At 40.6% G+C, this 12801-nt stretch overlaps 2 protein-coding genes across 3 annotated transcripts in view; one reads left to right on the top strand and one right to left on the bottom strand.

Moving 5' to 3' along the window:
• Positions 1 to 6931, bottom strand: part of trpn1 (transient receptor potential cation channel, subfamily N, member 1) — a 45032-nt gene extending 38101 nt beyond the window's left edge. Inside the window, exons 1-3 of the mRNA XM_029734880.1 lie at positions 6487 to 6931; positions 5988 to 6089; positions 1204 to 1299 (exon numbers count right to left, since the gene is read on the bottom strand). Coding sequence (XP_029590740.1) covers positions 1204 to 1299; positions 5988 to 6089; positions 6487 to 6624 — 336 coding nt within the window. The 5' untranslated portion in view covers positions 6625 to 6931. The remainder of the gene's footprint in view (positions 1 to 1203; positions 1300 to 5987; positions 6090 to 6486) is intronic.
• A 487-nt stretch (positions 6932 to 7418) lies between these two features.
• On the top strand, positions 7419 to 12113 carry LOC115175575 (cilia- and flagella-associated protein 20). 2 transcript variants are annotated; one of them, XM_029734882.1, is made up of 6 exons: positions 7419 to 7770; positions 8264 to 8343; positions 8445 to 8556; positions 10952 to 11140; positions 11604 to 11714; positions 11969 to 12113. In XM_029734882.1, exons 1-6 carry the CDS (start codon positions 7687 to 7689, stop codon positions 11969 to 11971), a joined length of 579 nt encoding a protein of 192 aa, XP_029590742.1. In that variant the 5' UTR covers positions 7419 to 7686; the 3' UTR covers positions 11972 to 12113. The 2 variants fall into 2 exon arrangements, with proteins under 2 accessions (XP_029590742.1, XP_029590741.1); XM_029734881.1 differs by having other exon boundaries at positions 7423 to 7770; positions 11966 to 12113.
• Positions 12114 to 12801: the final 688 nt, after the last annotated feature.

Raw genomic sequence — 12801 nt, 5'->3', positions numbered from 1 at the left:
AATAAACATCAACCTGCGATATGGCTAGGAATGTCTTTTGGTGATGTAGCCAAAATCCATGTCAAAGATGCGTCTGAGTCCAACACATTTTGTCCACTTGATTAATTATTTATCTAAACATCATCATCTTGGCATTTTTTTTGATCACACTGGGGGATTATTCAGTTCGGTTCACAGTTTCTGTATTTTTGTCTGTATGGGAAACAGCTGATTATTTTGACTGCACTTTTCCCACCACTAGTTTCCTTAGAGAGTCCAGGATTGTCAGCACCCTTGGGAATATGGGTCTGCACGATGGCTGTGAGCCAAGAACCACCATGGCTCTTTTCTTCCTATGGAGATTACCTCAAGCACATTTCTCTCTTTCTTTATTTCTCTCTGTTTCTCTCTCTCACTCTCACTTTCTCCCACTATCTCTCTTTCTCTCTCTTTCTCTCTCTCTCTCTCTCTCACACTCACACTCTCTCACTTTCTCTCTCTCTCTCCCTCTCGCTCCCTCTCTCTCACTCTCTCACACTCTCTCACTTTCTTTCTTTCTTTCTTTCTTTCTTTCTTTCTTTCTTTCTTTCTTTCTTTCTCTCTCTCTCTCTCTCTCTCTCTCTCTCTCTCTCACTCTCGCTCCCTCTCTCTCACTCTCTCACACTCACACTCTCTCACTTTCTCTCTGTCTCTCTTAGCCAAATAATTCACAAGTAGATCACTTTATGTAAAATCATCTTTTCATGCTGTATAGTGTTGGCTGAGTTGGGCCTCTGCTTAACAGAAACTATGAATACCTGCAGATGTTTGTATGGGCAGACATTGCTATAACAAACCACCTTCTAGATTAGTCATCAAAACCCCACTAGACAGTTTGATCCTATTGAAGGTACCAGGCTATCATTTGTGTCCTCTAAGCCCATAGTGGTTCCTGTCCGTCAGACAGACTCAGGATGTCATAACAGGTCAGCTCGGCCAAAACTTACACAAATAATAGCAGTTTTCAGTTACCACTGAGGAGAAAAAGGGGCCAAATAAGCCAAACCACAGGCCTGTTTAGAAATGCTATCCTCTCTGGGCTGTCCTTAGCACAATGTCTGGGGGAATAGGTTTGGAGGTAAAAGTAGAAGGGTGAGATTGAGAATGGAATAGAATAAAATAAAATGTATTCAATATAGAATAAAGAATACAAAGAGGCTTACACTGGGGCTAGAGACAACCTACCCCTCCTAGTGAGTCAGGATCTGCCTTTCTGACCAGGAGCTTCACAATGTCTTCCTTGGAGTGTGCTGCAGCTACATGCAATGCAGTCCTGCCATCCTATAGGACACAAACAGAGAGACTACATAGTCAATTCTGGCCGAACATAATATCATTATTGCAGATTGATGATTAGCTCAGACTGCGCGCACACACACACACACACACGCACGCACACACACACACACACACACACACACACACACACACACACACACACACACACACACACACACACACACACACACACACACACACACACCACCCTAATTTGCATTTAAGATCCTGCCAGGTCTCAGTAAATATTATCCTTCCATTGTGCAGTCTGACTTAATGTATGATTGAAGTATGATGATCAGTCTATAATGTGATTCAGAGTTGCTCAAACGAGTGCAGATGTGGTTGCAGCCACCAATCCATCAGTCTGGGATTACAGTTTTTCTATGAGGGAAGCATTTTTTACCCATGCTGCTTTGTGGAGTAATGTATAACGTCTGTAACCTCACATTGAGGCACACCACAGAGAAAATCCTTAGGACAGTCTGCAACCCGTCCATGAGATTTCTCACAAGCCACCCATCATTTTTATATTTTTATTATCAATTTTTTTTTACTTCTGTCCAAATCTGAAATGTAAGTGCTCTGTTGGGGTGCAACAATAGCCTTGTTTGAGAGTAAATACCAATACTTACCGAGTTGGAAAGGACTCCAATGAGGCCATGCCAACAAAAAGAAGGAGAGGAGGAGCAGTGTGAAAGCTAGCTACGTGTACACTCTTACAAAAAAGGTTCCAAAAGGGTCCTGCAGCTGTCCCCATTGGATAACCCTTTTTGGTTCCAGGTAGAACCCTTTTTGGTTCCATGTAAAACCCTCTGTGGAAAGGGTTCTACATGGAACCCAAAAGGGTTCTACCTGGAGCCAAAAGGGGTTCTTCAAAGGGTTCTCCTATGGGAACAACCAAAGAACCCTTTTTGGTTCTAGATGGCCCTTTTTTTCCGAGGAGTGTATGTATGATGATCTACAAAATACATCCTCTAACTGAAGAGACCCAGTAAAAATACTTCTTGGCTCCACATAAAAAAATGCATATTGTAGCAAGCTTATTAAAGTATTAAAGTATGTTTGGAAACACACAACTTGTCAAACAGTGTGGAGTAAATTGACAGCATGACTGATTTTCTACCAGTGCCATAATTCATATAGAGTAAATTCTTTGTTACACACCAGCGCAATGGTGAGAAGCTAAATATTCTATATAAAGGACAGAACGACTCAATAATGAATAAGAACTATCTTTGAACTAACATAAAGAATGGCCAGAAAATGACAGGATAAAAACAAAGATTTTAGGAAGTGACACAGAGACTGTAAAAAGTGAACTGTGGGACAGCCCTTCTCTCATTAAAGAGTCTGTAACCTCACATTCCTGCTCTCCAGAGTCTACGTATTCCGACTGACACAAGTAGTCCGTCTCTCTCTCTCTGTTAATAACCTCTCTGGCTTCCTCCTCATCCATTGGCTACACAGTATTCCAGAAGCACCGCAGCGCGGGAACACGCTGGCATGTTCAGACACACACACACACACTCACACACACACACACACACACAAACACACACACACACACGTTGGCATGGTCAGACGTTGCATTCTGCCACCCCAACGGGACGAGACTGCCAAACCCCGAGAGAAACCCTCTCAGATCAGACGTTCTCGGCTGGCTCTCTGGCTCTCTGGCCTCAGACAAACGGCTCTAAATCATTCCAGACAGGGCTGTGGGCTGTGCACATCTGCACACACTACTGCAAGGGACAAGGGATTAATGTCTCAGCACACACAGTGTTTACTGGACCGACTAGGACAAACCATTTATTAAGTCTCTGCATACAGATGTACTATCTTAATTTGATCACTCTGTTGTCACAGAGTAATGCAGGTCATGCAAATTGTAGTGTATTCAAGGTTTAAAAAACGCTTCCAAAGTTTGTAATTTCCAGTTTAAAAAGTCAGAATTGATTTATCCTATCTAAAAATGTATCAACCCCTACAAAAATGTAAATTAATTATAATGGATAATTCACATTTCCTGTTGCTGCAGGATAATTGTCCTGCTGTGAGAAACTGTTCAAATTAAGATAGCATGGGGCTCTGGTCAAGATGGGTAAATAAATAATGAGTCAATTGTGCAAATATTAGACTCAGATGCTATTTGGACCATCAACTTTTTGGGCTATATTGCCAAATACATTATGCCAAGATATTAAGCATTTAAAAAAAGTTTAAAATGAACAAAAATAAGTTGAATAAAAGTAATCCTGCAGTCCTACAGGAAATGTGATCTTTGTTTTGGCCTAGCCATGCTGGCTGCAGACTAGGCCTACTGTGCAAAGTGAGAATGATAGTAATGTACTGCATTCCAATTGCAGAATATGCCTACCAATATATCTATCACTATATCTACCAATATATGTACCAATATGTCTACCAATATGTCTATCACTATATCTACCAATATGTCTACCAATATATCTACCAATATATCTATCAATATGTCTACCAATATATCTACCAATATATCTACCAATGATTAATGTTCTTCACTAGATATGTGGCTTCACTAGATACACTAGATTCACTAGATACAATTAAAATAAATTGCTACAGGCTTAAATCCAGACTTCTGGTGGTTTTGTGCATAGAGTGGAGAGATTGCATTTGCACACCATTAAATTCCCCCATAAGTCATAAGTCAGTAAGGGTTTCCATGGATTGTAGGTTTGAGCTGAAGTGGAAACATTAGGGTAGAACAGCAACAATAGACTACAATCATAAACTATAACGCATCAAATGAAAATATGAAATGAACTGAACCCGGGAGCAAATTTATCGGAAAATACAACACTTGAGCTCATACTAAATAGAAACATGCCCGGGACTTTACAATGGAGACTATGATGCATACAGTAAACCTTTATAATGATTCATAATTTCCTATTTTTCCCTATGGTAAGCTACAGCTAATTATGTCTTGCTCGGTCAGCCATCTGGGCAGCAAAGGTCTATAAAAGAGCCTTTGATTATCTCTTATGGCTGGTTAAAGTCATGGCTACTGCCACTGGCAGCCTGGCATAGCACATGAGTAACCCTGAAGTCTGCAATCAGGCTAAACACAATGAATGGCCAACAATGAAACACTTGCAAATCCTGATTGACTAAGTTTATTGAGGGGTGAATTTGTTAGGCATCAGTCAGTCTTAGCCTGATCCCAGATCTGTCTGCGCTATTTACCTAAGGAATCGGCAAGAGGATAAACCAAATGTTCTTTAAAAAAACAAATAACCTAATAAAAGCATCATGTTTACTTTTTCCCACAAGAATGTGTTTTTCTGCTGATTACTCAGCCTGATCCCAGATCTGTCTATGCTGTTTACCATAGGAGTTGACAAGACCGCATGAACAAAATGCTCTTTAAAAAAAAAAAAAACCTGATAAAATCATCATGTTTACTTTTTCCCACAAGAAAGAATGTGTTTTTCTGCTGATTACTCAGCCTGATCCCAGATCTGTCTATGGTGTTTACCATAGGAGTTGACAAGACGGCAGACAAATCTGTAATCAGGCTAAGTAATCAGCAGAAAAACCCATTTTGTCTTTGGGAAAAAGTCAACAGGATGCTTAAAATAAAAGCTTTAAATAAACAACAAAATTGTGTAGCCTACATCATCCTAATTCCAAAGAGTTAATATTGCCATATAAAGCAGTATTGTATGTGGACGCTGTGGGAAGGGCAGTCTACTTTCCTAAACAAGCTTTAAAAAATGTCACCCAATAAAGGAACAATTCCCACTGTCAGTAGGCCTACGGTATTTTTAGATATTCAACTGCTTTTGTGCTCAATCTGCTTCAATGCTCAAGATTTCATAGATTTTTACTGCCTATCACAGCTGCTGTACACGTGACATCATTTATTTTATAGTGAACATGGGGAGAAAAACACCTACTGAAATGATTAGTCTGTCTAGTTATGTCACCACTTTATGGCAGTGTGCGTTATCCATTTAATAAGGGAGGCTTCAGATATTATATCACACATTCTGGAGGTTCCTACTATCCCTGTTCCACCACAAAAATAAAATGTGTGAAAAAATGTAATTTTCCAAAAGTTTGGCTATTCATGAGGAGATATAGCACACCAAATTATTGTTTTGTCATTCTCATCATTGTGTTGTTTTGATTGTGACTCGCTGTGCCCAGCTGGGTCATAAATGCAATAGAATAGGACCCAGAAGAGATGCCTAGTGAGTGTCTCTACTGTAAAGGTCAGTGCCGCCAGTACGCCCACTCCTCTGCCAACAACCTTTAGCTCAGAAGCAACCCTGATCTACCCCACAGAGTTCTAATAGCAATACCACCAATTCTATTCCTATGATCTACCCCATTACCCACTAGTCCTTTGCACTACCCTCGTGTCCAGTTAGAATGAGAATAGTGGTGCATACTTACATAGTTGTTTCTTAATATGTAGCCTGGAAATAGACTTGGGAGTCATCCTGCAATGTAATTTTACAATGAGTTTATCACGGTGTTACGGTATATGCTTACAGCAGTCGAATTGCTGCCCTTGGATCAGTCCATCATCGTTATGGTATATGCTTACAGCAGTCGGAAACAATCCGACTGCTGCCCTTGGATCAGTCCATCATCATCCTCATCATCATTAACACTTTCCAGTTTGAGTAATTTCTTACCTTTGTCCTTTCACTAGGGCTGCCTCCTAACTCCAGTAGTCTGTCTACTGTAGACAGGCGGTTCTCCCTCACTGCAATCATCAGGAGACTCAAGCCAGACTCCTGGAAAAGAGAAGAATCAACCATATCTATCTCATTAGCTGACTCAATAGTATCAAATAGCTATCCACCAACATTTCATAATTCAAATAAATTATTTGATATGCTTGAAATAAAAATGTTGCATGTATTTTTTCCCCCCCAAAATTATGTTGGCAAATTATGCTGGTTTTAAGATACTAATAATCCTATCTTTCTTTATAGCCCACAAATATGTGTAGGCTATAAATATATATATAAATTAATAGCCCAAATATATTTGATTAACCTTAAGCTAATTGTATGTATTTATTGACTTTACCGAAGTCCCACCCTTCATTACATATCATACAGATGCACATCATGATAATAAACCGGTAAAAAACCCAGTTTAGATTAAAAAACAACCACAACCATTTACCTCATCGATTACGGTTAGTTCTGGGTCTTCCTTGTCCAACCCTTTGATTGTCTGCTCGAGCGCAATCCATTCACCCTTCAGAGACAGCTGCAAGAGTCGCTGGCTGGACCCAGAGTTGACTGAACATGTCTCAGACATCTTTTACATAGGCTACCATTCGTTTTTTAAATGCCCAATTTACACTAGTACATCTAATGAGAATATTGTTTTTTCTTATTGCGCGTGGCTAAAAGCTATGTCCTCGTGGCAGGTGTAATTCGAAATTAGCATTCTGATTGTAGAATGTGTGCTTCAAGTTTCCCCGTCTTTGTATGAGGTAGAATAACCAGCATTCCGTTAACTCCAACATGGGAAAATCCACCGCCCCTATCCACCACTAGTTAAACTTTTATAACTCCGCCTTTGTGCTCTTGTTACCTTGGATTCGTCTGTAGACTAGCCAAGACCCCCACTTTTCCCTCTATTTTGTAGGCTAAACATGATGATTATGACCATAGAGCTCTGATAGGCCTACGCGCTTTAGTAAACTCCTTTTGGTAGTTTACTGTTCCTCCTCCATCCTCATCCTCATCCTGTGTCTGTGTTAGTAGAACACATACTTAACCTTCACCTGTGATTAGAAGAATACATCATTTGTTTTATTTCATGGCTAATAAAAAAAACAATAAGCATTATTCAGAGGTTGCAATAATTTTTTGTTGGGGGGGGTGACACGGTGTTACAATGTTGCAATAATCTTTGTAGAAATTGGCATGGTGATACAGTCATTGAGCTATATTATAAGGTTACAATGATGCAAACCATCATCAGTTATCCCCGCCAAAGCTTTGTGTTACCATGGTAACTGATATGCGTCAACAATTAAGTCCTAAGTGAAACGCCTTGCGTTTCATAGCAACTCAAAAATAGCAGAAGGGGAGACAGCGAACAAGGGCATTGTTCATATTGCTGGAGATAGACAGTGGGGCTGGATGGCATACTTTATTACTAGTAACATTTAGGGGTTTCTGAAGTTCCTTTTCATGTAAGACGCTTTTCTTTTTTGTCGTTTGGCTAGGCGGAACGAATGACCATTATTTTGTGCCACACGGAACTTGAAGTTGAGGCAAAAGATCAATCAAGTAAACTAAAGTAACATCAGCAACAAGTAACGTTACTAGTAACAACAGATGTGGATGAGACGGTGTTATAAACGCGCAAATGTTTAAAAACACCTTTCAAAGTGGATTCCTATCTATCTTGTATAGCATTGGGAGCAAACCTCTTCAGATATGGGATAAAAAGGTAAGCAACGACTTTACACAAGCCTACGCATTAATTAGCTTGCTAACTAGCAAATTTGACATCGGCTTGCTAGCTAGGTAGCTAAAGAGCAGGGCTTGGTATGGTGCTAAGCTCCAGGGAGCAAGCAACTAACATTAGCCATCTAACTAACCAGCTTACTCATGACAATGGCAATAGAAACCTATAAGCTAGTTTGCTAACGTTAGCTGGTTTTGTGTTCCTCAAACTGCCGTGTTTAGCTAGCACTAGGACGTCTTGTTTTAGCTCAAATTTGACAGCAATGTTACAGTATTGTCATTGTACTGTCTTAATCAAGGCTTAGCTAGCAAGCTAACGTTTGTTTATTAGCTTGGTTAGATATCCATTAGTTCTCCAGGGCTTCCCTTATTTTCCTGGGTTCACATTCAATAATCACACACATTTCTTAAAAGTAGTAACGTTAGCTAGTACAAGCTAGCTAACCCATTACAAACGGTTGCTTGTGCTGTTACAGGTCAGGAACGGCCATATAAAGCGGATTACAGACAACGACATTCAGTCGCTGGTGCTTGAAGTGGAGGGAACAAATGTCAGGTAAGCTTGTTCCATCTTCATAGCCCGTTTTGGCAGGTCTGCTGTTTGTGCATCTCTTCTAAAGTCAACTACATCCAACCATGTGTCCTTAAATTCAACAGCACAACCTACATCACTTGTCCGGCAGACCCGAAGAAGACACTTGGCATCAAACTCCCGTTCTTGGTTATGATCATAAAGAATTTGAAGAAGTATTTCACCTTTGAAGTCCAGGTAGGTTATCATCCAAGTCAACAATCGGAGCCATTGCATCTGTACAATCATGAAAGCTGTGCTTTATTGTATTATAATTATTTTAATCAAGTCTTCATAGGTTTCCATTAGCCGGTAATAGACTGCTTTTGTCCGATGCAATTTTTTTTTTGAAAAGCATAAATAAAATTTGCTGCTGGTCAATTGTCCAGGAGAATAAGAAAAAATCCCATTGCAAAATAATAATTTTTTAGCTTATTCATTGATGTAAATACCAGTCGATATAAATACATTTGACTGGTCATGCTTATCAGTCTATAGATTAATTTGCATAATTTTGTGGAATTAAATTGGCGGGTGTGTACAGTATATTTGTATGCATCTTATTTATCACATGCTTACAGCATACAGATATACAGTGGGGGGGGAAAAGTATTTGATCCCCTGCTGATTTTGTACGTTTGCCCACTTACAAAGAAATGATCAGTCTATAATTTTAATAGTAGGTTTATTTGAACAGTGAGAGACAGAATAACAACAAAAATATCCAGAAAAACGCATGTCAAAAATGTTATAAATTGATTTGCATTTTAATGAGGGAAATAAGTATTTGACCCCCTCTCAATCAGAAAGATTTCTGGCTCCCAGGCGTCTTTTATACAGGTAACGAGCTGAGATTAGGAGCACACTCTTAAAGGGAGTGCTCCTAACCGCAGCTTGTTACCTGTAAAAAAAAATACACCTGTCCACAGAAGCAATCAATCAATCAGATTCCAAACTCTCCACCATGGCCAAGACCAAAGAGCTCTCCAAGGATGTCAGGGACAAGATCGTAGACCTACACAAGGCTGGAATGGGCTACAAGACCATTGCCAAGCAGCTTGGTGAGAAGGTGACAACATTTGGTGCGATTATTCGCAAAAAGAACTGTCAATATCCCTCGGCCTGGGGCTCCATGCAAGATCTCACCTCGTGGAGTTGCAATGATCATGAGAACGGTGAGGAATCAGCCCAGAACTACACGGGAGGATCTTGTCAATGATCTCAAGGCAGCTGGGACCATAGTCACCAAGAAAACAATTGGTAACACACTACGCCGTGAAGGACTGAAATCCTGCAGCGCCCGCAAGGTCCCCCTGCTCAAGAATACATATACATGCCCGTCTGAAGTTTGCCAATGAACATCTGAATGACTCAGAGGACAACTGGTGAAAGTGTTGTGGTCAGATGAGACCAAAATGGAGCTCTTTGACATCAACTCAACTCGCCGTGTTTGGAGGAGGAGGAATGCTGCCTATGACCCCAAGAACACCATCTCCACCGTCAAACATGGAGGTGGAAACATTATGCTTTGGGGGTGTTTTTCTGCTAAGGGGACAGGACAACTTCACCGCATCAAAGGGACGATGGACGGGGCCATGTACCGTCAAATCTTGGGTGAGAACCTCCTTCCCTCAGCCAGGGCATTGAAAATGGGTCGTAGATGGGTATTCCAGCATGACAATGACCCAAAACACACGGCCAAGGCAACAAAGGAGTGGCTCAAGAAGAAGCACATTAAGGTCCTGGAGTGGCCTAGCCAGTCTCCAGACCTTAATCCCATAGAAAATCTGTGGAGGGAGCTGAAGGTTCGAGTTGCCAAATGTCAGCCTCGAAACCTTAATGACTTGGAGAAGATCTGCAAAGAGGAGTGGGACAAAATCCCTCCTGAGATGTGTGCAAACCTGGTGGCCAACTACAAGAAACGTCTGACCTCTGTGATTGCCAACAAGGGTTTTGCCACCAACTACTAAGTAATGTTTTGCAGAGGGGTCAAATACTTATTTCCCTCATTAAAATGCAAATCATTTTATAACATTTTTGACATGCGTTTTTCTGGATTTTTTTGTTGTTGTTATTCTTCTGTCTCTCACTGTTCAAATAAACCTACTATTAAAATGATAGACTGATCATTTCTTTGTAAGTGGGCAAACGTACAAAATCAGCAGGGGATCAAATACTTTTTTCCCCCACTGTAGCGCCTTTGAGTGGAAAATATGTCAGATATTGCAAGAGCTACTGCTGAAGCATCTTGTGATTCTTTCAAGACAACTGGGAACTCTGAAAAATACGAGTTCAAATCATGTCAGTGATCTTCAGGTCGGAAAGTCGGAGCTCTAGGCCCAAGTTCCTGAGTTGGAATTCCGAGTTAGATGACCGTTCAAAACAATTTTTCCCAGTCGGAGCTTTTTTTAATTTTTTCCCATTCCCAGAACGCACTGAAGTCGGAGGTTGGATATTTCAGAGTTCCCAGTTGTTTTGAATGTGGCATCAAACGCCAATGGAAGGCAGGCTTCATTAGTGCATCACACACCACTTTGCAAGGAGCTGGAGGCAGTATGCAGTTTGAAACCTGAAAGTTTTAATACAATCCCAGGTGTTGGATGACAAGAATGTGAGGAGGCGATTCCGGGCCAGTAACTACCAGAGCACCACTCGGGTGAAACCCTTCATCTGTACCATGCCCATGAGGCTGGACGACGGCTGGAACCAGATCCAGTTTAACCTGTCTGACTTCACACGGCGGGCCTACGGCACCAACTACATCGAGACACTCCGCGTACAGGTCAGTCAGAAAGGCTCATGGACCAGGGTAGGGTCATGGTCCAAGATGCAATATACGGATCTCTTACCTAGTCTGGTCCCAGATCTTTGTGCTGCCTTGCCGACTCTTATGGTCATTGCCATGGCAAGTTTGGTGACCATAGGAGTTGGCGAGACAGCACACACAGATCTGGGACCAGGCTAGCTCTTACATCAAATGTGTGTGGAGGAATAATAAGATACTGAACTCATTGTTACTGTAATACACACTTTAAAAATGGGGTGTCAAACTAATTTTGGTGATTGTTAGTGAGCTTGATAGTCAAATGGTAGAAATGTTGGTCCATTATTTCTACAATGTTTCTATTTGGTGTTAGTCATTTTAATGTATATTGAGTTCTCTCCCCCACGCTTTAAAATATCAGTAAGGGTATGTTCTGGACAAGATACGATATTGCAATACCTTGCCTGTGTTTTTGTTCCAGATCCATGCAAACTGCCGCATACGGAGAGTGTACTTCTCTGACAGACTGTACTCAGAAGATGAGCTCCCTGCGGAGTTCAAACTTTATCTACCCGTACAGAACAAAGCAAAGGTGAGTACAAATAATGTCCATGCCAGTTGTCATATAGGCTTACAGCTCAGACTGTTTCTCCCTAATGGCACCCTATTCCTTTTATAGTGCACTACTTTTGACCAAGGCCCATAGAGCAAAAGTAGTGCACTATATAGGGTGCCAGTTGGGATACAAACACTGTCTTGTATGCATCTCAAAGAATGAGCAAGATCCGTCAAAGTACAATATCCGTTGCAGTTCTTGTAGCTAATCGACACGTTTCTTTGCAGCAGTAAGGCAGCTGAATCGATTCTCCTCCCCCATTCCAGATGTGAATATTATTTGCAGATAGTCTACATTTGTAATGTTTTTGCTTTGAAGTATTTTGGAACCATGCGATTGTTTTCTCTGCACAATAAACATTTTGTATGCACAGTAGTTTTTTGTTTAGCATAAACATTTGCAATTCTGAGAAAACCCTCAATGATTGACAAGCACTGGTCAGTGTAAGCTCATGGTTATTACATACAAGAAAACAAATAGCCAGGTTCCAGTTCCACAGGCAGGATTTTATTTAACTTGTGCAGTGACAGCAGTTGAGTACTGTATCTAATGTTACAAAACTCTTAGCACAGAGAACATGAAAGAAACATAAAACACACGCCATGTTCTGAAACAGTGATAGGAGCCGCATGGAAAACGTGCCCTCACCTACTTACCCAATCTGACTGTGCTGGGAAAATATCACCTGCTAGATGGGACTTAAAATAGATTACAGATCTGAAGTTGAATTACAATATTTATCAAATGTCACATTTTGTTGAGGCTTTAAAAATACCTATTACCTGCCCATCAAACACACTTGGGTTGAAATTGTAAATTAACAAAATCATACATTCTGTTTTAACTTGGTGAGGATAGAAGCATATTTCTTACAACTGTCCTGAATGAAAATAACATGTACAAAAACAAACTGAAGTCACGCAATATTTATTTCCTACAACACATGACAATAGAAGCCGGAGAAAAAAAAAATACTAAGCACTTTGGCGTAAGTAAAACAAGTGAAATGCAGGCTCGATTTGGTTTGTGGCTCATGTAGAGATGTCAGGCACGAGTAAGATAT

The sequence above is a fragment of the Salmo trutta genome, chromosome 36 (genome assembly GCF_901001165.1).
Source record: "Salmo trutta chromosome 36, fSalTru1.1, whole genome shotgun sequence".
NCBI lineage: Eukaryota > Metazoa > Chordata > Actinopteri > Salmoniformes > Salmonidae > Salmo > Salmo trutta.
Note: the sequence above shows the minus strand (reverse complement) of the source record. Positions and strands in the feature narration are given on the sequence as shown.